At 38.3% G+C, this 26,264-nt stretch overlaps 1 protein-coding gene across 12 annotated transcripts in view; it reads right to left on the bottom strand.

Moving 5' to 3' along the window:
- Positions 1–2,137: 2,137 nt before the first annotated feature.
- Positions 2,138–26,264, bottom strand: part of KIAA0586 (KIAA0586 ortholog) — a 112,122-nt gene continuing 87,995 nt past the window's right edge. For 9 of the 12 annotated variants that reach the window (XM_077768745.1, XM_077768762.1, XM_077768692.1 and 6 more), the window contains 2 exons: positions 10,514–10,579; positions 2,138–2,482 (listed from right to left, as the gene is read on the bottom strand). In XM_077768745.1, the coding sequence (XP_077624871.1) occupies positions 2,331–2,482; positions 10,514–10,579 (218 nt within the window). In that variant the 3' untranslated portion in view covers positions 2,138–2,330. Of the gene's footprint in view, positions 2,483–10,513; positions 10,580–14,420; positions 14,850–26,264 lie in introns of those variants that run through there. The other 3 variants (XM_077768739.1, XM_077768754.1, XM_077768780.1) reach the window with 2 other exon arrangements.

Below are 26,264 nucleotides of genomic sequence, written 5' to 3'. Positions count from 1 at the left end.
TTATTTTAGGATTTATACCAAGGGAACACTTTGAATGCCTGCTATCCTGGTGTTACGGCATACATGCAATATTCACAGCCTTGCTTTTGACAGAGTCTGCCTCTTAGCAGCACATTTCCTGAATCGTTCATTCTAGAAGTTGGAAATTATAAAGTGAAGTTTTTCAAAGCTTAGAACATCAAAAATGCCATTTAGTTTACTTTACACACACAGGTTATTTCAAAAGGATTTGAGGTGGTGGGAGAGGAATATATATAGGAGTGACGCTGGCCAGAAATAATCTCATAAAACAAAATACTGATAAGCAGACGCGAAACTTGAACTTTTTTACTTGAAAAGTTCAAATAAACATGGAGTGGAATAAATAAAAGATTATACGTCTACCCTAAAATTAGAAAAGTCGAGTTTCCTACAGTTAGAGGGGGGAGAACTACCAATACCCTTAAAAAGTGCTTTGTCTAAAATTCAGAAACATCCTTCTCAAAAAGAAGCTATAGAAACCAGAAACCAAGGGGGTAATGTTTAAGATGAAGTAGTGTTCACCCTAGCCAGAGATTTGTAGATGAGTATCAAATATGAATTATGATCCAGAGAATAGCATTTTTTTCTGCCTTTTTAATGGGAATCATTACAAGCAGTACTGTCCAAAAGGTTATTCCAAAGAAAAATAGGTTCTAAAGTGAAAACCTAAAGCGTTTCAGTAACTGAGTATCTGAGAGAGGCTTCAGGGCCCGACATAAGAAGAAATGTGTGTGGAAGGCTGACCCATTTCATACACTCTTGCAGCTTCTGTCTTCAGTGAGAAGAAATCCTCCAACTCTTCCTAAATTCCCCAGGCACTGGGCCCTCCTAGAAGCTTAAGGAACGCTTCATTGCTCTTGAGTAGTTCTTAACCTTGAATGTACATTTTAATCACCTGGGAAGGTCTTTTTTCTTTTTGAATACCAATGCCTAGGCCCCATCCCAGATCCAAGAGATGAGAATCCCTGAGTACGGGATGTGGGCATTTTTAAAGCTCCCAGAGGCTCTACTGTGCAGCCAGGGCTGAGACCCACTAATAACCTAGAAAAATGCTGAGGGAAGTCAAGGATGACCGTGGTTATCGTATGTTTGAACTTCAGTTGTGAAAGAAAAAAAATGTTCAGGGAGATGAGTTTTCTTTTTTGCTAATACTAGGCTACCCTTCTCATTGCACTTACCCTCTAGTGCAAGATGCTTAAATTCCTCAAGATAATGATACCTACCATGACTGAGCTCTTATCTCGTGCCAGGCACTGTGCTGACCACACCCCCCAACATTATCAATAACCCCATTATCCTGCAAAACAAGTATTAAACCCACTTACCCCGGCAGCCATGAAGAAGGGGCTTCTGTACCCCATCACAGGGTGGGAAGAAAGCGGAACCGGGACCCATGTATTTCAAAGTTACCCTTTTGTTTTCTTTCGATTTTATGGATTTGTGCTTTGAAAGGTAATCTAATCACATTTCACAGGTTTAAAAAGTATAAAGGTTTCTAGGGTATATAAAAAGCCAACCTCACTCATAATTTTTTCCCGTCACAAGTGAAATTCAAATACACAGCGGCTTTAGTCATCCTTGACTCCATCAATGAGCTTATCACCTGGCCCCTCGATCCCCCTCCCTGGAGACAAACAGCAGTTTCTCCTGTATTCTTCCCAGGATACTAAATGCGCGCGCGCACGGGCGCGCACACACACACACACACACACACACACACACACACACACACACAAACACACCATATACTTGGATTCCTCCCCACTCTGTTTTGAACGATGGTAGCTATTTTGTACATGTTTTTTTTCATTTTAACAATATTCCTCAGAGACAATTCCACATCGACACAAACACTTTACAATTCTTTTTTGTACTACATAGTATTCCATTGTACAGATTTGCCATCACTTTTCAGTCAGCCCCTTATTGATAGGCATTAGATTGCTGCCAATTATTTGTGGTTATAAAAAAATTGGGAAGAACAGCCTGAGTAACATCATTTCATAATTGCAGATAATTATACCCGTAGAATAAATTCTTAGATGTCAAAAGTCATGCTCTTTCCACTATTCCATGCTGCCTCAGGTCTCTAAGAAATAACTCAGACTCACAATGATTCATATTTTAAATTATTTTATTTAAAAAATTTACCTAAGTACCCAAATTATGCTTTTTACTCTAACAAAAAATTAGCAATCATTTTTCAGAATCTGCTCAAAAACCAAAATAGTCGTAGACACGGTTTTATGCCAGAGAAAAATGACTTCGAAACCAGTGGCACAAACATTGTGCTGGTTCCCACTTCCCTTTCAGAAGGCGTCTGCCCCCGAGGTCTCCGTGTCCCCCTGCGTGGTGCTGGCGCTCACAGACTGAAAGCGGTCCTCCGGCTTCACTGAGGGCAGCGCCACCGACATCCTGGTGGGTGACGTCTGTGACGTGAAAAGTGGGACCGCTTTACCACCTGGAAAAAAAGGAGAAACTCGTTCAGCTAAACAGACATGACCCGAGCATTTATATGCTTTAAACTTTCTTAAATAACAGGGGGGATCAAAACAAGGACTGCATATGAGGTCATTTCTTTGCTGCAGGAGCTCAGAACTTGTCCGAGATGAGCGACACCTTCCTTCTTTCCGCTCTCGCCCCTAGACAATTATAGACAACATTTTAAAAGTATGTTACAATCTCAACATTTAATCTCCCCGCCAACATTCATAGGTTGAAATCTTAATGCCTGATGTGACAGTATTAGGAGGTGGGGGTTGGGAGGTGCTTAGGTCATGAAGGTGCAACCCTCACGAGTGGCATTTATAAAAGAGGCTCCCCAGCGAGCTTGTTAGCCCCCTCCACCACGAGAAGGCAACGGCTATGAACCAGGAAGGGGCGACGACTTTGGACCTCCAGCCTCCAGAACTGTGATAAATAAAATTTCTGTTGTTTATAAGCCCCCACCCTAGTTGGTAGTGTTCTGTGAATGGCAGCCTGAATGGACTAAGCCAGTACACAAATGCCAAAAGTTGTGGTACAAATGCCAAATGCCAGGTAAGACCAAGTAGGCTGAGAGCCTATACTTACCCTCTCACTGACTGAGTGACCTTGGTAAAATGTTTTAGCACTCAGAATTTCAGTCTTCCTATGTTAAATGGGTTAATAGTACCAACCTTGCAGAGTGTAATGAGGATAAAATAGTATCAGTAAAGAGCTCCACAACTGAGCTTAGCACCTAGTAAGTGCTCAAAAGCTAAGAGTTACCAGCACCACTAAATGGTATTCTTTAATATAGTACTGTCACTACTATTACCATCAAGTAAATAGTAAAGTCCAATTCAAAAACACAGTGGAACAGCCCTAAAATAAGGGTTTGCTGGTAAAGTAACAAAAAGAATCATTTTTGTTTCTTATTTTTTTTAAAGTAATGATATGAACCATGTGAAGACCATCTGAAGTCACAGGTTCCCAAAGCACTTCGCTCTTTTTCCTTCTCCTAAAACATGGACACTCAACTCAGGATCATGTCATTCATGCTCATTTCTGAGTGTCTAAGAGTGTTGTGCTATTGGTTAACAGAACTGATAGAAGGAAAGCAACATCCAAGGAAAAAAAATAATAAAGTGATCACTCAAATATCATTGACATTTGACTTTGGAAGGTATTTTTCTCTGTAAAATAGACTTTTCTTCATTGTCTCTACACTTAGCCAAATACAGAAAAAAGCTTCCACTCCAAGGATTGAGAGAAGTGGGAGGCAATATAGAAGCTAGCTGGTTACAGAGGAGACACAGTTGGGAATGAAGAATTCATTAGTATGTTAAAAAAAAAAAACAAAAAAAAAGCACTCCAGATTTGACTGTAAATGTCATCTATCTGCCTATATCCTAATTTACTTCTTTAAGTTTTAAGCACACTGCCTAAGAATATGAAGAATGCCAAGCTGGTATTATTTAAGACCATGAAGGTCCTCGTTTCAAATTTTATAGCCTTACTATATATCCATAAGAATACTAAGCGTCTTAAAAACAAATTATCTTTAACAATCTTAAAGAGATCTGTGAGTCAAGAGTCATAGTAATTTTTCTAAGCTCCTTTATATTTTTCAAGTAGTTTTCACAATCATAAAGTGGAATTGTCTGTTACATTTTTACATGGACCACAGTAAAAGCAGACAGTTCTGGAGATTTCAATGATGACTCAATCACAGCTGTCCAAGATGATCGGAATACTTGTAAAATCCACATTCCTTTCATTTTAGGACGTATTATAAAGGCTTTTAATATTGTAATATTCCTTTTTGTTACTTGTGTCGATTTCTTTTTTTTTTTTTTAATAAAAGAGGGTAAGGTAATAAGATTTGGAATCATATAGCAATATCATAAACTGTAATACCACAGTATAATCTTTTAAGAAGAAAACAATTTTGATGTCAACTTAAATAGAATACATTTGTAAGTAAGAAGAGACTTTCCAAAATTTAGCTCTGTTAGGATATGATAAAAACTAAAAGTAAGACACAATAAGAACTGCTTTTGCAAAAGATCCAGAGGGGTGCCTGGGTGGCTCAATCAGTTGATCGTCTGACTCTTGGTTTCGGTTTAGGTCATGATCCCAGAGTCATGGTGTTGAGCCCAGTGTCAGACTGAGATTCTGCTTGAGATTCTCTCTGTCTCCCTCTGACCTTCTCCCCTGCTCACGGGCTCTCTCTCTCTCAAATAAAAAAAAGATCTTTATAGGGCATAAGTATTATTTAAATATTCTGTCATCTTACGAAGTCATGCACGCAAAACCAAGAGAAATATCTAAAATCAGAGCTTACTCCATCAATAAAGGAAAAACTAACATAGAGCATAACCAAGGCCAAAAGCAAAATTAATTTTCAACCCATAAAAGTTCAATGTTACCTTCCCCCAATTAGTAAGAAAAATTCCATTCCTTAGTTACTTGCACATCTGTCAAAAACCACACTGATACCAGATATTCTTCTCTTCCCTGTTATCTAATGTCACAAAACTGCCTTATATGTACCTTCATTTTCTATTATGTGCACTAAATTACTGATTAAATTGCTCAATGATGTAACAAGAGCTACAGCTATTTCTTTTCAGATCTTGAAGAAATTTGCAAGTCTCAGAGAACATATTAAATTTGCAGTCACTGCAAAGTTATGCTATTTTTCATAGTTAATGCCTGATATTTATACAATTCAAAAATTTGCAAAGAGCTTTTCCCCATCATCTTATCTCATCCTAACAGTAATTCTGAGAGACAGACATGGTGATTAAGGCCCAGAGACAGTAAAGTGGGCTCTTCCAAAGCATACTTTCACTAGCTAAACATCTCCACAAGCCTACTGTACGTATGGAGCTGAGATGGTGCTGAGAGATTCACAGATGAAAAAGAAATAGCCCGCATCCTCAAGAAGCTCATAACCTTGGAGTGGCGATAGACATGTATAGCAACACTCAGTTTAAATGAAGTGGGGGTAGCAGTCGAAGTAGGATTTAAAAGAAAAAGGAGGGGCACCTGGGTGGCTCAGTCAGTTAGGTGTCTGACTTCAACTCAGGTCTTGATTTCATGCTCTGTGGGTTTGAGCCCTGCATTGGGCTCTGTGCTGACAGCTCAGAGCCTGGAGTCTGCTTTGGATTCTGTGTCTCCCTCTCTCTGTCCCCCTCCGCCTCTCACACTGTCTCCCTCTCAAAAATAAATAAACATTAAAATATTTTTTTAAATAAAAGAAAAAGGAAAAGAGAACAAAATAAAGTCCATGTAAAGTCAGCATGTTAAAGGAACTCTGTTCTGCTGTCCAAGTACTGATGGGATTGGAGGAATGGTGAGAGAGAAGGCTATAAAGGAAGGTCAGGGTCAAGATCTGTAAATGATGATGAGTCACAAAAGATTCTGAACAGAGGAGTAAGAAGACCAAATGTAGTTTAGAAAAGTGAATCCCAACAGCTGCGTGCCACATAAGGAGAGAGGAGCGATATCTATGGGAATAGTCCATGTAAAAACTGATGACCCTTGTCACTGGAAAGAGATAAAGATATTTTGAAGAGAGACTCAGAACTGATAAAGAATTGAGTATGGCTCTGAAATTACGGGGTTGGTTGACTAATTAGGCAGTAATAAGAAGAACACAAACGAGCTTGCAGCCACGGTGGTATACAGAGGAGTGGAAATATGGGGATTGGTTATATCCCTGATAAATGGGGATACCTACAAGATGTGTGAATGGATTTTTCCAGCAGGCAACAGGAGTCAAAGGTGTCAAAGACTATAAGGCAGTTTTAGAGACAGAATTAGCAGTCATCTATAGAGATAAAATAACTAGAGAAACGAGAACAGTGATCACCTAGGGAGAGAAAATAGAGAAGGGAAATGAAGACAAAACTACAAGGAAGGACAAGGAAAGGTAAATGAAGAGAAAATAAAGAAAAACAAAAGGGAATGTCAGAGAGGTAAGTAGAAAAGACTCAAGAATGAAGAGTCACACAAAGTAACAGATGGTTTAAAAAAAAAAGTCTACTATAACTCATCTAATTAATTCATAACTGGTAGCGCTGAGACAACTCATTGCTTTTTGTCCTATACCAAGCATCTTCATTACCCAAAGCATATTACTTTTAAAGGTGGTTAAAATCAATTCCACTGATGTAATATGCAATGGTAGGGGCAGGCAAGGAGAGAAGCAGTGATGACGTTTTAAGCTTTCAAGTCCCTTTATGATAGGCCGAATCTGGGGTCCAAATAAGATTTACTGTCCAATCACTTGGGAACAGCCCCATCCAAACTCTCAGTGTGAGGCTTCTGGAATAGGGCAGAGCTGGACACATCCATCTATTCACTCAACAAATATCGGCTGAGCACCTATGTCCCAGGCACCATTATAGATTCTGGAGATTTCAGCACTGAAAAAACAAAGGCTCGGATGTCACTGCCATCATATTCCAGGTGAGTGTAGGGGAAATGACAAACAAGTAAGGAAATAAACATATAATATGTCAGAAGGCGGATAAGTGCTATAAAGAAAAATAGGTAATGGGTAGGAGGGGTAGTGAGTGATAGGAGATTCTGGGAAAGTTATGTAACTTCTGCACACCCTAGTTTCCTTCTCTTTGAAATAAAGACAAAAGTACCTTCCTCAGGGGGGGTTATGAAGATTAAAAGAGATAATGCACACATACGTTCTGCGGAGCGCTGGCACAGAGAAAGCACTCAAAATGGGGTAGTCTGCTTTAGAGGGATTACAAATGTTTCACTTAAACCCTTAGCTCCAGAAGGCCTCCAAATAGTTACGCTATTTCAACTCTAGTAATTGTGTTTTAGTCAATGAGTTGAGTCAATAAAATGCACCATTTTATCTAAAGCATTTATAAATGTGCATTTTGGGAAGACTTTCTGAAGTATTCATTTACACAAGATAAACATTTTGAACTTTAAAAGAGAACCTTTAGACTGGGAGCATTTTAAAAAAATCACTTTGATGACTGTTACCAGGTAAAAACAGTACCCTTCACTTCATATCCAGTTATGGTCCTCATAGAATTTAATTTTTTTTTAAAGAAAAAAGACACCAATCTTAATAAATCATCATTAAATCAAACATAAATTTTCTACCTATATTAAATGTAGTGTGAAGCTTTTAAAGTTTGACTTTTAAAATTTCCAGTCATGTCATTACTCTATGATGTAATTGTTTCAACAGCTGTTTTCAGAGTTGTTGGTTTTTTTTTTTTTAAAGAGACTACTCCTTGATTCCATGAGTTTCCAGTACGTCATTTAACTTGGCATACATTTAAGCTGGGATGCCACTGAGTCAGACCGTGTACTTAAAGCTTCCTAAGACAGATCTTAACATCATTTAGATGTTTGAAATTAAATTATTTTTGTTAAAAATATTTAAAACTCATAAAGAAATTTTATGTTTGATGTTGGATTTGTAAAACTAAGGAACAGAAAGGTTAAAATTAATTTATTCTCAGTAATACAAGTAATAATATAAGATCTTTTAAGTTATTTACTTTGAGAGAGAAAGTGTGTGTGTGCATGCGTGTGTGTGAGAGCACAAGCAGGGGAGGAATGGAGAGAGAGAGAGAGAGAGACAGAGAGACAGAGAGGCAGAGAGACAGATAGAGAGAATCCCAACTAGGCTCTGCACTGTTGGTACAGAGCCAGAGTTGGGGTTTGAACTCACAAACCATGAGATCATGACCTGAGCTGAAATCAAAAGTCAGATGCTGTGCTCAATTGACTGAGCCACCTGGGTACCCCAATAATATAGGATTTTTAATGTCCACTTAAGATTTTGCCTATGAAGTTGTGTTTTATGCACAAAAAAATTATTTTGCCTATATGTTGTATGTATATCTCTAAAAATATGCCTAACTTTGTAAAAGCTTTTTGGGTTTAGATAATGCATTTCATCAGCAGGTTTCAGATTCTGACTCTAATCCTCAAATATTTGGTAACCCATTATTCTATCTCTGTTACTTGCAAACTGAGAGAAATCCAAACAAAGCACTCTTTCCTAACACAACATGAGACAAACAGAGAAAGAAGAAAAAGTTTCCTCAACAGCTTTATAGAAGAAGAGTATAGCATCTCAAACTCTTTCATTCGGATCAAGTAACACACAAAGCACAAGGGATATATATACATTTGTGGCATTCTTCTGTGAGATGATGAACAGACAGTTGAATGGCTTTAAATTGCCTGGATTTGGGTTTTTCTACATGAAAATAAAGACTGGTTTCTTATAAACCAAATTTAAAAGTAAAATTAAAAAGGAAACAAATCTAATCATCTTTAATCCTAGCGCGTAAAGGATCTTAAGCATGGATGAATGACCAGGGATCTGTGAATGCCCTGAAAAATTATGAAGTTACTGTCATACATGTACAGTTTGGGAGGGAGACAGATGACCATAGCTTTCAGTGCTAACGGGATCGGTGCCCCTCAAATATTTAGGAACCATTGACTTAAAGGATATCCCAGCCCCATGTGCAAGTGAATCACATTCTCTGAGCTGTTTTTCCAGCAGTAGCGGTGAAACACAGGAATTCCGGTCCTGTTAATTGTAGATGCCTTATTCTCTTCGAAGGTAATTTGGTAATTTGCACTTACCAAACTGCATTGTAATTATTTATTTATGTGTCTGTCACTTGCTCTGAACAATAAACCCCTTACGAGCACGGACTGGGACTTCTAGCCTTTGCTGTCTGACTCGGACAGTAGGTACACAATAAGTATCTGTGGCCTTATCATCTCAATCGTTATTTGCTCCTGGGTCTGTTCCTGTTGAACATGTGCTTCCGCAGGACAGTGACTTTGTCTTATTTACCTCCGCATTCTACAAAGCTTCAGCCTAATGGTAAGTACACAGCGGGCCTTGCAATGATTGCTGAACCAAACTGATTTGCCTCTGCCTCAAGAGTCTGTGGCTTCTCCTAGCTAACAGCTTGCTTACATTCGCCAGGACCAGATCCTGTCTTTAAAAATCAGCCCTGAGTTCCAGCCATGCAGTTGCTTCCCAGCTGTCTGTGAAAATGTTACAGTATTTCAGCTGTATTTTACTGAGCTCTTTTTCCTGTCCTCCCTGGGCTCATCCACTCTCGCTTTAATTCCTTGTTTAAGCAGCTGCTAAACTATCCTGCTGCATTCAATTCCCCTCACATACTTAGGCCAGCTCTACAGACTTAGCAGCACCACAGCATCAGTGCTTGAGAACAAATACTACGCGCGTGGACGAAGAAGGTGCCAGGTGATTTGATGTGAAGTGCAGTATGTGGTATTTCATTTACCTCTGCTTTCCACAACTAGTCACTGTTCAACATTTCTTGCCTGACTTTCATGTTTAAAAGGGTGATTTTTAAAATGTTACCCTAGTCTCATTCCAAAACCTGTTCTAGACATAGAAATCCTATTGCATATTTCAAGTTTACCATTGCTTCTGTTTTTAAAATGAGTTGACAAATGCTTATTTTGAAATGTATAATTTAGGATACAAACAAAGCAGTTCCTCTAGGAAGAATAAATGTATTGGCACCTGTAAAAACAACTCCAATTCTTTTTCCTCTAAAAAGCAATACTTAATGTGAAAGGTTTGTTTCTTCTTATGCCAGGTTCCAGCTGCTTCACTTTGTTTAAAACTGACTTCAAAGTTTAAACACTGTCCTGTCCCAACAAATAACTCCCCCAGATGGAATTATCTCGAGTGCTATCCTCAGTGCTCTGAATACCACACCTGCAGCCTTTTAATTCAACATTTTATAAACTTTCCAAAGGGAAATGAAACATTTTTTTTCTGTCCCATAACTTGTGCTTTTTGGAGGGCTGAGTTTGGCGCATGGAGTTCTATTACAGGGGGTGAGTTTACAGGTATTTGAGAAGAATTTAAAAAGTGTACTTAGTATCTCTACTGTGCTGATTGTTATGAAAGAAATCATAAGAAAATGAAAAATCTGAAGAGCTCCAAGTTCAACAACTTTTAAAGTAAAAATCTTACCTGTAAATACAGATGCGAGGTACAGACTGGGCTCAATTTGTGTCCGATCCATATCACCTGGTGAAGCTACATTGAAATTTTTTTTTCATAAGAAAATCCGTTAGGCCTAGAAATAGTCAGAAATCCTTCCTATTCACTAAAAAAGAACACAAACTACATGCACTCCCACAGTCACTCTCATAAAACTGGGTAAACAGAAGCCTTACCTAATGGCCTTAATATAAAGAAGGAAGTTAAAACAGCTGAATTTTAATGATTATCAATTAAAAAAATGCTTTACCTTATGGATTATTATCTTTATGCATCAAAAACAAGGGAAAGGGGGAAGCAAAGAGTCATTAGGGAATTTGTAATTTGTATTAAATCAGAGAAACTCAAGGACCACTTCTTCCAAGGTTAAAAGTTTCCGCAGATTCTCTTACTTAGGGATTTAATGGTTACGAAGAGAAGCTTAGAATCTCCCTTCACCCTGGGTCAGCATGGCGCAGATCACACAATCTATGTAACCAGTCACATGGTCAGAGAACACAGAAGAGCAGTACACTGTTAAACCAAAGCCGAATTTTAATATCAAAATGAAGCGGGCTGGGGAAAAACTATGGCTAGGGAATTATGAAGTCAACTTGAATAACCAAAGAGAGGAACCTGCAGCGCATGTGGTTGTCTAGCCCACAAGGCATCCTGGGCACCAAGGGCACGTGCCCATGTCACTGACATATGCTATGAATCTGTGCCCTGCAACACAGTCAGTCAAGAACTATCAATATTTCAATACCATCATTTCAAACAAATCTTTAGGGCAGAATGATTTGGAAAAAATTGATAGGACAGTATAATCAGTATTTTCTGATTTTCTCTAAGAATAGGCATCTCCCAAGTTTCCTTTATTTCACAAAAACTTCAGGTGGATTTGGAAGAAGATATTTAAATGAACATGACTTTAGGCATTGCACCATTGATTAAAGCAAGCAATAGATTCTCACTGGTGACAAACATTCACATTTAGCTATTGTACTCATCTTGTTGGAAATCTAAAAATTAGGTAGGTCAAAAAATTAAATGTAATACAGATGAATGAAGAGAAAGCTTAAAAAGAATAGTTTTAGAAGAAAATATAGTTCTATGAAGGTAAGATTGTGGGCAAATACAAGTTAGCTGTTATATACTGACCACCTGCAAATAGACCAAAATAAAGTACCCAACTTTGATATTGCTTTTTAAAAAATCTTTAAATGCATTAAAAATGCTTGCTATGATGTTACTACATTAAACACAGTCTACTTTCACTACCTCCTCTGCCTCTAAGTTTCCTAGAGGGAGGGAGAGGTTACTGCTTAGCCCCTTTACAGCTACCTTTCCAATTCTACACAGCACCTATAGTACAAAGGTGGGCACAATGGTGTCAGTCAGTCCCACCCCAGCAGCCCCTTCTGTTGAAGAACCACTATTTTATTTTTTATTTTATTTTATTTTATTTTTTATATTTTATTTTATTTTATTTTTATTGTATTGTATTGTATTGTATTTCATTTTATTTTATTTTATTTTATTTTTAGTAAGGAAAATTAAGTAGTAGTCTGCTCTGAAGTGATTGCTTCAAGGCCCAGAATTTAAACTTCTCTATCGTGTTATGGCAAGAAATAAGCAATGTCATACCAAACAAAGCTGGGTAGACACTAAGAAAAGAAAAAGAAAACCTACCGTAGGTCTAGCTAGGATTCCATTAAAAAATGTTATGTGTCCATCATTATTATATGAGGTGTTGTGAAAACCACAAAGAAGAGTAAGACAGTCATAATCCTCTTCAACTATAAAGACAAAACTACAGAGCTGACAGTAGTGAGCAAATCTTCCAATTAATGCTCCTGTTCTACCTCAAGTAGAAAGGATTTTGAAGACTAACAATTAATTGAGCTCTCTGCCTTTTAACATCATACCATTTCTACCTGTTAATGGTTCCATTCTGTAACTCAAATTCTCCTTCTATTCTTGGTAACTTCTCTTTGCCACTTCTTATTCTAGAGCCTTCTTTTTTTATTCTTTTTAAGAAGGTGCTATGTATTGTACCTGGCTGGCTTTGGAAAAAGCTGTGAAACCTCTTCTAAACAGTGATTTTCAACAAAGGGTTGGGTAGGGAGAGGGGAAAATGTGAATGGCATTTGGGGCTTTTTCTAACAAGGGCTCTCTTCCATTCTGATACGCCATCACCCCAAAGGGGATGTTATTCCCCAATGGGACTTGCTGCTACAATGAAACACTCTTCAGAATTCTTTAACAACCTAAATGTGAATTTTATACACTGCATACTCTTTGCATTAAAAGGAGCATGTTTTCTAATATTCAGATTCTTTGCTTAATAAAAACATTTTCCTAAAACGTTAAAAAAACCCCAGCTTATTTCTGCTTTATTAAAACAATGAATTTTAACTAAAAAAAAGAACAACTATTTCATTACTCCAAACCAAAGCATACTTTAGTCATCTCTTTATATCCAACAAAGCGGCGCTATTAGTAAAAACATCTAAATGGAAATAATATGCTAAATCTGTTATTATTTTTAAGATATGCCTTCAGTAAGTCATTTCATAGGCTTTAGTGATGTACTGCAATGCTGGGATTTTCATAAAGGAAAAGAAAAAATAAACGGTTTCCCTCCATTATCCTTCCTTATTTTCCCTAAGATGCCTAATTCAGTCCTTTATGTATAGTTGCTCAAGAAATATCCAGCTGACCAATGTTTCTGAAACCTTTATATCAAATGGTTATACTACCCTGTGATCTTTTAGAAGTCATTTTCTGAACAAAAAAACCCACAAAAAAACCAAAAACAAAAACACCCACTTTTCCCTTGTTTATTCTACAATGTAGTATGTAAGATAAAAAAAAAAAAAAGTTGCAAGTAACTGACAACCAGACACTATATTCAAGAGTCATCTGCAAGCCAGTAGCTAAGAGCACAAGCCTGGAAGCTAAACCGCCTGAATGCAAACCACCATGCCAACAGGCACTAGCTGTGACCCCTGGGAGAAATACCACCAGTTGGTGGGATATCACCATTTTGTGCTTCGATATCCTCTTCTAGCTCATGGGTTTCTTATGCTCATTAACACAGACAATGTATGTAAATTACTCAGACTAATGCTGATATTTATTACGCAACAAATGGTAGTTTTGTTATTTTGTGGCTTGTGATTATTCTCTAACTTTTCCCAACTTACAAAAAAATCATTCTTGTTAGACCATCATTTTGAAATAGTTTTGGACAGGGAGACTTTTTGTTGAAGAAAAAGCAACAATGCTCCTCCAGTATTACAGCAGTCGATCTGCAAAGGGATCCCTAAGATCATCTTACCCTTCTAAGAAGGAAGTGAAGATTCAGAAAGGGTAACTGACACATCAAGGTGACCTATTAGTGGCAGGGGCCGAAGCCCATATCAGAACAGTTCTTTTGTCACCTCCCAACTTTTTCATAGTCTTCTACTAGGATATGTCTTCAGATACTATGACCCGTCAGGACAATCAGAAATTCTCTCTTCTACTTTTCAATTAGCAAGGAAGGAAACATAGTATAATGTTTAAGAGCACAGCTTTCAGAGTTGGACTACATTCGATTCCCAGCTCTGTGACATATTAGCTATGTGTCCTTGGGCAAAGTACATAACCTATCTGAGCCTCAGGTTCCTCAAATATAAAATGAGAATAATATGATCTACCTAATCGGGTTGATGACGGCTCTTAGCAGAGTACCTCACATACAGGAAGTATACACAGATGGTGGCTACTATGTGTTGTTAATATTATAAATGTAAACAAAACTCTGCCCAAAGTGGGAGACAGTCTTGGTTTCTGTAATAATTTCTCCTAACAGTAATAAAAAAAAATAAAAATGCAAGCCACTATCTAGGTATCAGAGTCATCTATGTATCATTTATTCCTTTAACAAGAAGCTGCCTCATAATTCACACTTGCTGGTAAGGTGGTTTACTGAAAGGGTAAGTATTGTGCTCTGCAGGTGAGGATTAAAGTAGCAAACACAAAGTATACCCTGGCCAACATGACTTAAAACTGCTTATCAAACTTGTTGTCTCTTATACGTCCTCATCCTACTGCTCAAAAGTGAAGAAACATGGGGCGCCTGGGTGGCTCAGTTGGTTAAGCGTCCGACTTTCCAACTTTGGCTGAGGTCATGATCCCACGGTTCATGGGTTCGAGCCCCGCGTCGGGCTCTGTGCTGATAGCTGGCTCGGAGCCTGGAGCTTATCTTCCGGTTCTGTGTCTCCCTCTCTCTCTGATCCTCCCCTGCTCTCTCTCTTTCTCTCTCAGAAATAAATAAAACCTTTAAAAAAAAAAGTGAAGAAACATGACACTCATTGGCTGAGAAGAGAAAATTTCCAAATATTTGATCTACAAATTTCTATAGAAATTAGGAGTGGGTAATGCTAACTAAAAATTGAGTCATAAATTATCTATGAATATAATTTATTCTTTTTCCTTTATCACAAAAGACAAATGTGTTGACCTTTATCTTAATGTTTAAAGATATCAAAAAATCAAAACAAGTGATCTTAGATTTGGAAATGGGAGTCTAAGACTGGGAAAGCTGGGATACTGGTGAAAAAGCTTTAAATGAGGACATAAAGTGGTTACTGGGATTGTAGCACTTGTACACTATGCTTCTCCCAAACACTCACTTTATTTCAATACTTCAGCTTTTTATTTTAATTTTTTTAATGTTTATTTTTGAGAGAGAGAGAGAGACAGAGTCTGAAGCAGGCTCCAGGCTCTGAGCTATCAGAACAGAGCCTGATGTGGGGCTCAAACTCACGAACTGTGAGATCATGACCCGAGCCGAAACGGGACGCTTAACTGACTAAGCCACCCAGGTGCCCCTTCAGCTTTGTATTTTAAATGGAAATTTAAAATCTTGTAGCTACATGGTGCCAATTTGAAAGGAGGCCACATTGGTATATTTCTTTTCTTTTTAAAAAATTTATTACATGTTACTGTATTTCAAAAAGTGGTATTTAAAAGGATAGTAGCCTGGCTTTACAATGTTTTACTCTTGTATTTACAGTTTTTATTACTGGCTTGAAAGTTTATCTTTTGGTTTTTAATACTATCTTTAGTAAGAATCACCACTATAGCAATACTTAAATCTATACATTGTTATGCTAGATTATGATTGTAAGCAAATTCTTTACGGACTATTTAAGAAAACTGCACAGTACTATATGGCTGTTTACTGTAAAACAAGAATATTAAGTTGAAGACTTAAAATAATACATTTTTTAGCCCAAAAGAGTATTTAAATGTGTGCCATACAGAGTATGAAACAAAAGCTAATAAGGAGAAATCTAAAATTAGTAACGTTCATGATACCTGGATCTTGACTTCACTGGGGAAAAAAAGGGAACATTATTAGAGTAGTTAAAAATATATAAAGGGGCACCTGGGTGGCTCAGTCGGTTAAGTGTCCGACTTTGGCTCGTCATGATCTCACGGTTCGTGGGTTCAAGCCCCGCGTCGGGCTCTGTGCTGACAGCTCAGAGCCTGGAGCCTGTTTCAGATTCTGTATCTCCCTCTCTCTCTGACTCTCCCCTGCTCACGCTGTCTCTCTCTCTCCCAGAAATAAATTTTAAAAAATTAAAAAAATATAAAAAAAATTAACACCTTTTAAACAAATAATCTGCCCAGATTAAGTTACTTACTGGCTGCCTATCTACTAAATATACAATTCTCTCCATAATAGCATTTTAGAAATCATATCTTGGCAGCATAAAAGCTTATATTCAACTGCCAAGAAGGTGACTGGTAATTTGGTAAATTGGACAATAGATGACCCACCTATCCTGAATGCAGACCAAGCTTTATTTGAATAATGTACAATTATTAAAGCTCACTAAAAACCATTTAAGTACTTGAATGTATTGCTGTGTGGTGTTACTAGAGAGTTCCTGCCTTTTAGGGGCAGTAATGTCTAGAGGAACATTCCAGCATTAAAATTTGGTTGAGAACCGAGAGGTTCGATGTTTTAGTAGACAATTTTATCTACGATGTACGTCCTGTTGGTTGACTAGCCTATGACACAGCTACTAAAACAAATGCCTGTCAGATAATTCTTTATAAAAGCATGCCATAATGGTTTGAAAACAAAAAGAATCTTAAAAAATTACAATAGGCTTGCCTCGTGAAAGAAGCCATACATTCTGTGTGATTTCAGTTATTTCCAGTAGACAAATAAGAGAACGAGCCACAGGACGGTGGCTACCCTTGGCGGGGTGGAGGCTATAACAAAGGGAACACGCGGGGCTTTGGGGGGTGGGGCGCCGGCCACGTTCTGTTTCCCCAACTGGGTGTGGGTTAGACAAGTGAGCTCATTTTGGGAAACTCTTTGAGCTGTAATTCTCATGATATGTGTATTTCTCTATGCACATATTATACTTCCGTTGAAATTGAAAAAAAAACCAATAGATTAGTTTCAGCAATTGAAGGGTGATTCCTTCACAGTTTTTTTTTTCCAACAATTGGAATGGCCAAATAACTAATTTTACTAGCCTTTAACATCAAGTGAGTAGTTGCTAACTCACAGACCAGACTGCTAGTGACCAAGACAAGTCCCTTTCTATTTCTTTTCTTAAAATCTTGAAACACCAGGGAGCTGAAATTACTCAGAAGCTGGAGATGAGTTATATTGTTGCTGCGCGTGGACTCCACAGGACTCGCTACTTATGGGTTACTTGATGTTCTGTGACAGTTACTCAATTTATTTGAAATCATAAACTAAAATCATTTTACCTAATCTTGAAAGAGTTTCTAAAACATTAATATACTCTGTAAAAGTCACTCTTTTTGGTGCAAAAGAGTTTCCCTGTTTCACTTTCTGAAACAATGTGACATCAGAGCTGCATTTAAACTCGACTCTTCAAGAACAACTCGTACAACTTTAATTACACAAGGCCACAGATGGTTACAAAAGGTCACTGTTATCACATTCTTATAAGTGACATCTGATGGCTAACAAAGCTGGAGGCAAAGTAACTCCCTACCAGTTACTAAGTACTTTGAACCCAAGTGCTTCTATAGTTTGCTACAGAACATCCGTTTTCCGAGACAGCGATCCTTCCTAAATATGCAAACGTCTCTCAAGTTACAGCCTGTGACTATCACTAAAATGACGCTGTATTATGTGTGTAGCATTTACAGTAGATTTTGCGGCATCTAGCCATTCCTAACTAAATTTGGAAACAAAAATTAAATGTGACATAGTGACCAGTTTACTTCCCCAAGGCCTGACCAGGAAACTTTTGAAAAAGAGTGAAAGAATGAAAAATGAGCTTTCCAATCCAGAAAGCCACTAGAAAATAAAAACACCACCATTTCACATCCTAAAATTAGAGCTTTAAGGGCTTTCTGTGGACTAGTAAGTTTTTGGGGGGAGGGGGTGGAGGGAGTCGAGGGGGAGTCTGGGCCCCTGCTCACTGTACACACGACACCAATGGGAATTAAGGACCAGTCCAAGTTCTACGTTACCATCACTCTGGGTAATAGCTCCAAGCTGTGAGGCACAGCTGTATAGGCCCTGCCAGCAAGGCCATCGCAGCCGTGCTTTGATAGTGTGGGGCCCTGAAGTGTCAGGATATAGAGAAGGCAGCAGTTGTTGGCTGTGAAAACAGTCTGATACAAACCAGATGGGAACTTACTAGATGGGCAACACAAAGGAAAACAATTGGCTCATTCAACAAAGTCAGGCCCCTGCCCCAGAGAATTCACAGAAGACAATAACAGTCACCCGGAGTTGATGCAAACAAGAAACAGCCATGTGGTTACAGTTTAAAGAATTGTTTTCCCTCAGACTAAACAAAGTTTTGATTTCTAATTCTTGTATTCATTAATTGTAATTCGGCGTATGAACCTTTCTGTCAAAGACAAATATTTCATTTATATAATATATACTTTTATGACACCAAGGGAAATATATGGGGACATACAAACTAATTTTGTGCTGTTTCCTACAAACTATTATGAACATAGGCTAAGCTCTTTCAAGAAACTGGAAAACTGAGGGAGTGATTGCTCGTGCTGATGCAGTGATTAGAAAATACCCAACATAGTATTTCCATGACTTCCTAAGTCTGATTTGTTTTGCTACAGGCAGAATGTCACAGAAGGCAGTAATCAAAAGGTTCTCAGAAGTACACTTCTACCTAAATAATTTTTTCTGACTTCATTACATGGGAAGTTTTATGGCAATTACATCCCCAGGGAAAAGAGCCAGCACTCTTCCTAACCTGACTGTGTGAAGCTCATCACACTAAAAAGTGCCTGTCCACTCTCAGGCAACAAGTACAACCAAGAGTACCACTTAGATTTTAGGACATCCTTTTGGCAATGGCATTTCACTTAAAGACTCCTACGAACTATACAACAGACTAATTTGTTTTGGTATTTGAAAAGACAGTATATAGCATTCTGACTTAAAATAATTCACAGCTGCATTCCCCACCCGCTCCTCCCCTCCACCACTGGAAATCTCAGCACAACGTGGGCCTCTGCATTTACCACTAATTAAAAAATACACACAAGAAAGCCTTAGATCTGTAATCGCCATTCTTTGGTGATAGATAGGAGCCTATCAAGGAATAAGCATGTGTATTTTCATGCACACGTTTGAATATATTTTAATCATCTTGTTTTGTTTTGTACATTTATAATAATAAAAATAATGAGGTTTCACAGAATTGTGAAAATTACTATTGCACATGAGACACAACTCAGGTTTCCCAGTTTGCGTGGACTGTATTTCCAGATTGTTTTCACGGACTCTTCCCACCCTAAAACCTGAGGTCGAACACTTAGAGCCATCCTTCCTGTTGCATGAGATCTTTCATCCCTTGCAGGGTAATTCTGAAATAGACCAGAGAAGCAGAAGTGGCATAACAACTTGGTGTGTGGGGCTGATGCAGTTGTAAGCATTTCCCTTGCACTCTGCTGAACATCCACACACCTTTTTTTTTTTCTTTTTAAAGTCTAAATTAGTGTGTGGCAATGGTCCTGGATAACGGACCATTTTGATTACACTTAATCATCACATCCAAGAAATCAGTCTGTACTTATATTATAAGCTGAATTCCCCTATAAAAAGTAGGAAAGGAAAAACTAAAATGTGTTACTTATTGAAGTCTTACATAGAGGAAATTAATAATAAATGTGTCAGGTCTGTTACAACTTTCTTAAAATTTGTCTCAGCACAGGGAATCAACTCTGTCACATAATGATTAACATAGTTGGTTTGTCTTGGATTTATCAGTAAATGTATTTGTTAGACTCTGGGTTAACTTATAAAAAAAAAGAAGTTGTTACCATTTCTATTATTAGGCATACTGATAATTATTTACATCCTTCTTCAGAATCTGCCCATTTCTACCTTAATGGAATACTAATATATATAAAGATATCAACCTAATTAATGCACTGGCATACATTTTATAAGAAAAAAACAAGTAATTACATTTACTAAGTTTTACCTCATAAATGGATCTTGGTATGATTTCAGAGAATACGACAAGGGCCAGATCATGCAAGGTCTTGTAGGTCATGGTGAGCAGTCTAGACTTTGTTCTGATGCAAAAAGAAGTCATTGCAGGGTCTGAGCTGGGAGTCATGTGATCTTATTCATATTTTTAAAAGATGACTCTTGCTCTGAATGGATAACAGATAAGTGGGGAGCAAAAATGTATATAGGAGAGAACTGAGAAATTTCTCAAGATAATACTAAGGTTGAAAAATATTATGCTTAAAAAATCAACTGCACACCTGTGGAAGGTAGAAAATTTAGCTTGATATCAAGTCACCAAAAAAAAAAAAAAACTCTTGGTCAGTTTTATTGGAACACTGGAAACCACAGTATGGAGCAACACTATTTAATAACTTCTGTAAACACTGAGATAATCTAAGAGTAGTGAGGTTAACCTCTCCAAACCTCTGGTTTTCCCAACTGTATACTAAAAGTAACAACAATAATAAAAACATATGTACATCCTCACAAGTTTGCTGTGAGAATGAGATCTACAGTACGTGAGAGTTGCTGTAATGCACCTGACAAATGTTGGTTTCACTGTTGTGTGTTTGGGGAAGAAATGGATCTGCCATGCTTGGCAATGACTGGGTTCTGTCCCAGCGTAACTCTATGCAAGATACACTGACTGGAGTATGGTCAAATTAGTAAGGAGCTTGGGAACATTATGTAAGGAAGAGTAAAAGGAACATAACACACAGACTTCAGATTATGATTGCTGCCATCAAAAATGTGAAACACTGTCCCATCGAAAGACCTAACACCCCGTAGGACAGAACTAGAATCAATAGTGAGAGGTTATGGAGAGGCAAATGTTAACACAGAGAGAATAATTAGTGCTTTCCGGCTGTAAAATGTAAAGCAACTAGTGTGTTCCTTGTTCAGTGGGGTGATCATCTGTTTGGTCTAATTTCCCTTTTGCTGGCTCCCTTTCCTTTCTCTATCTTTAAATCTTGAAAATGCCAGGATCCTTAAACCGGGGATGCTGCTCTTCCCTTTCTATACTCAGTCCTCAGGTCATCTCATCCATGCCCACAGCTTTAAATAGTGTCTATGCCATCAATTCTCAGATTTACATCCCCAGTCCCAACCTCTTCCCTGAGCTTGAATAACAAACTGCCAACCTGAATCTTCACTTGGAGATCTATAAGGCTTCTCAGACTTCACATGCCCTATGCAGAATGACTGATTTTCTCCCCTCACTGTTCCCAGCAAATGACGCCATCATTCACCCAGTAACTTTTGTAATCTTACGAGTAATTAATCTTTGCCTGTGCTATCTACTACACTACATATCTGATCCACTTTAGTGAATAATTTTTGAAATGAACTCCTTCTTCAGTAATTCTGTCAGGTATACCATCAATATATATAGCCTGAATATGACCACTGTGACACCCCAACCGGGGCCCATGCCACTATCATCCCTCATCTTGATCACCACAACAGTCTTCTGGTTGGTCTCCCTGTTCCCAGTACTGTCTTCCTGTAGTGTGCTTTCCAGCTAGCTGCCAGGGGGGATCTTTTTAAAAATGTAAATTAGGATTTGCCATTCTCCTGCTCAAACCTTCCACAGGAATCTCATCATACTCAGAATAAAATCCAAATTCCTTCCCAGAGACTACAGGGCTCCATGTGATCTGCTACCTACATTTCGTTTCTCATCTCCTATGGCTGCCCCCCTTGCACCCTCCCCTCCAGCGACATCGGCCTTCTTGCTGGTCTTGGACATAAAAGCTCATACTGCCCCCAAATTTTCATTCTGCCTATTCCTTCTAGATGGAATACTCCTCCCCAGAGGTTTACAAGATTTCCTCCTTCACTTCATTCTCTGCAAATGCCACTCCTTCCGAAAAAACTTCTCCAACCAAATGATTTAAAGTAGCAAACCACTCACCCTGCTCCCTTCACTATTCATGACTCTGCTTTATAACTTTTTAATTGACACTAGAAGTGTGAATCACTATCAACATTATTTTTGAAATGAATACACCAATACCTTTAAAAATGCTTTGTTTTTATTTGGAAATAATTTCAAACTTGGAGCAAAATTGCAATAGTATAAAAGAAAGAAAACTCATTCATTTACCTGGAATCAAAACCGTTAAGCTCTTCCCCTGTGTTTTAGGTTGGTGTGGTATTTCTCCATGACCACATTCAGGTTATGCACTCTTGGCTAGAATATTACATGGGAAATGTTGAGTCCTGCTCAATTATCCTATCTGAATAACACACAGTGTTTATCTGGCCCCTATCGGTAATATTAATTTTGATTACCCAATCAATGTACTAGCTTTTGTTTTCCCTTTCAACTAATGAACCAATCTATGAGGAGATACTTTAAGACCACTCAAATATCCTTCTCCTCATTAGAACTTCCGTCTACATTTAGCAGTCATTGAGGATTCTTACCTAAGCCAATCTTTACAAGGATGGTGGCAAAATGCTGGCTTTCCAGTATTAGTGCTCATTGCACGTTTGTCAGCTGACACTCAGCATTCTTCTGTAAATGCTTTATTTATTTATTTTTGCAGCACTTACTATCATCTGAAATTTTTGTAAATTTATTGACTATTTATAGGGATTTCAACTGTTACATTTACTATAGTATCCCAAGGTGGTGAACAGTATCTGGCACATAACAACTACTCAAGAGTGAATGAATGAATAAATGAATGAATGAAGAGAAAGAAAATTGTTAAAAAAAAAAAACTGCACTAGATGGGAAAATAGGGCCACCTGATACATTTGATCCAATACACACTTAGTGAGAATCTACCATATAATGTGCTGTACTATTGAATGTAGGTGGAGCAGAAATGAATGAAATAATGTGACTGTCTCTAAGAAATTTACTTCCTAGAGAAGGAGACAGGCTGTAAGAAAATACTTCTACAGAGTATGATACTAATGAGGGCTAGAAGTGAAGTATATGCCAAATGGTATGGGCTCTCAAGGACACAGAGTGGATCAAGAACATCTATAGGGGATGGGGACATGGTGTCAGAGGGGAGGGGAGGGGACAGTTCTAAGTAAAGACACAGGAAAAGGCATGGAGGTGGGCATAGGGTAGGAGCTCAGAAAATATCCATTTAGGGTCTGAGGGTTTGAGAAGGAATAGAATGATGAGGTGTGTAGGGCTACACATCACCGGAAGGATCATGAAGCCCATCTCTCTCTCGGCAGATGAAAAATAAATTATCCTGCTTATTCTATACTCATTCTCTGTCCCCCTATTTGTCTTCTCCCTTATCTCACATGAGTGTCATCCCTAACCTCTTTTTTATACCCTCCCCACTCGACTCTCTCATTTAACCCTTTTCTCCCTTCTTTCTATTTCCTCCCTTCCTTTTCTTTTCTTCTCTCAGCACATCTTTCTCTCTCTCCCTCTGTCAAAAGTGGAATGAGATGGGATCGAGGCTGCAGGTGGAAGTTCCCTTTATAGAGGAAAAAAGCATAGCTCTTTCTTCAGCCCCCAAAGGAAAAAAAATATGAAAAGACTAAAGTAGGGCCATAAGAAGTTGGGGCCAGAGTAGCTCTAAGTCTTCACATATGAAAGAACAGACCTTAGAAAAGCAAAAGCATATATTAAAGGAGAATTGAGGGATAAACTTGGGATTAAGGATTTGAGGAGAAGGGCTGGAATAGGTGCTATCTGGGAGCTAAGGTCAATATGAAATCAATAAAAAAATTCCTGGGGAATGGCAAAAATCCTGCTTAAGCGCCACGGTTTGCTAACAGGCTATAATTACACAAACAGCATCATCATGCTGCAGGATTTGGTGACCAGAGAACAAAATCAGAGACCCTTGAAAGTAGGAGGAATGCAGAGTGGGGATTAGCATAGATCAAAGAGACATGGAAGTCTCGCATGGTGATAAGACAGAACTGAAGTGGGTCAACCAGCTAGGTCAGGCAAGATACAAGGCCCCAGGAATAGTCAGTCAGGAGAAAGAAGACTGAGTAATTGGAGGTCCCACTACAGGTGGGAGAAGGAACATGTGACTAAGTGGCTCTGTTTAACTGAGGCACTAGCTTCTTCACAATACTGCTCCCTTGTCCCATTACCCAAACCAGCCATGTTAGTTAGGGGAGGAAGGAAAAAAGAGGCATTAAGCTGTATAATGAATAAGACAATTATCCCTACACACTCCAAGGGGCACAGCTGCTCATTATTCCAAACATACAGGTTCTTCTAAAAATTGAAGTTTCAAGGAGAAAAGAAAAGCTAGAGAGGATGAAAGGCAGGGGAACAAAATCCATCTTAGAAAACTTAGTTCCAGCTAATTAGTACCCTCTTGTTTCTGAACAACGTCATATAAATCCAATTCTTTATCTCTTCTACACCTTAAAGGAGATGATACTATGTAGGAAAGGAAATAGTAGAGAAAGTAACTTGAATCCTCCCTAGACCAGATACTGTTGGCAATGAGAACACTGTTTAAAGATAATTCACTTTGAGAATTTCTTCTTTTTAAACAGATATCCTAAACACTATTCAAAAGTCAGTAAAACATGTCTTGGAGACTTCACATTCCTAAGCTCCTAAATTTTAATTTGTCCCTTCTATCTTTAGTGATGTCACTCTCATTACTTTTATTCCTAAACCATTATGGGTTCGCTCTGGAAGAGCTGCCAATAGGCCTGAATTACACGTTTATATATGAATTATATGGGAAAAAATATGGCATTTACTTCATCAGTGTTATTAGCTGTAGCAAAAGACAACCTTGGAAAATTTTTCCTACTTGAAAAAAAGTTTAATGATATTTTATAAAGCTAGTTGTGTTAAATCTACCTAGATGATGTTAGACCTTTGTTTAGAGTGAGATGGGGAAAGGCTAGGCCCAAAGGGCAAAAATTTGGGGGCATTTTACATAAATAAAATCTTATTCTATAGAACATCAATAATCATAGTGGTGAAAAGCAAAGTTACTATGTATAAGAAACTTCATTAACTTTTCTACATAATAAAATAAATTATGTAAGTACAGGGCTGCCTGAGTGGCTCAGTTGGTGAAGTGTCCAACGTCAGCTCAGGTCATGATCTCACGGTTCATAAGTTTGAGCCCCGCATTGGGCTCTGTGCTGACAGCTTGGAGCCTGAAGTTTGCTTCCTAGTCTGTGTCTCCTTCTCTCTCTCTGTCCCATCCCACTTATGCTCTGCCTCTCTCACTCTCTCAAAAATAAATAAAAATTTTAATGTAAGTTAAAAAAATTATGTAAGTACAATAAAAAGGGAAAAAATCTATTGATAAGAACAAAAAGGAAGGTTATGAGGGGTGACAATGAAATTAAGTTGCCTTTTGCCATTAGAGGTGTATGGAGGGGGGGTGTTTCCTAGGAAATTTAATCATTTTAATACCTTCATGTGTCCCTGATGCTACCCCTAATCTTTGTAATACTTATTTATTTAAGTTTATTTGTTTTGAGATAGAGAACCCAAGCAGAGGAGGGGCAGAGAGAGAGGGAGAAAGAGAATCCTAAGCAGGTTCCACACAGCCAGCGCAGAGCCCCATGGGGGCTCAAACCCATGAACTGTGAGTTCATGACCTGAGGTGAAGTCAAGAGTTGGTTGTCCAACCGACTGAGGCACCCAGGTACCCCTGCCCCTAATCTTAATCTACTTTAATCAGGATGCCACAGCTCATATGTAATTGTTGAGCTCTTGAGTTATCGGCTTCTCTCTTGGATTTAAAGATGAGAGAATTGCTGACAGAATGAATTTACTAAAATACTCATTTGCAGGTGTGCCTGGGTGGCTCAGTTGGTTAAGCGTCCTAACTTCGGCTCAGGTCATGATCTCACAGTTCCTGAGTTTGAGCCTCATGTGTTGTTGGCACAGAGCCTGGAGCCTGCTTCAGCTTCTATGTCTCCCTCTCTCTCTGCCCCTCCCCTACTCACACTCTCTCTTTCTCAAAAAAGAAATAAACATTAAAAAAATTTTTTTAAATAAAATAAAATACGAGGTGCCTGGATGGCTCAGTCGGTTAAGCGTCCGACTTTGGCTCAGGTCATGATCTCATGGTTCATGGGTTTGAGCTCTGCGTCAGGCTCTGTGCTGACAGCTAGCTCAGAGCCTGGAGCCTGCTTCCGATTCTGTGTCTCCCTCTCTCTCTGATCCTCCGCTGCTTACGCTGTCTCTCTCTCTCAGAAATAAATAAAACATTTAAAAAA

Source organism: Crocuta crocuta, unplaced genomic scaffold (assembly GCF_008692635.1).
Source record: "Crocuta crocuta isolate KB4526 unplaced genomic scaffold, BGI_CrCroc_1.0 scaffold10, whole genome shotgun sequence".
Lineage (NCBI taxonomy): Eukaryota > Metazoa > Chordata > Mammalia > Carnivora > Hyaenidae > Crocuta > Crocuta crocuta.
This window is presented reverse-complemented; position numbering and strand designations above follow the sequence as displayed.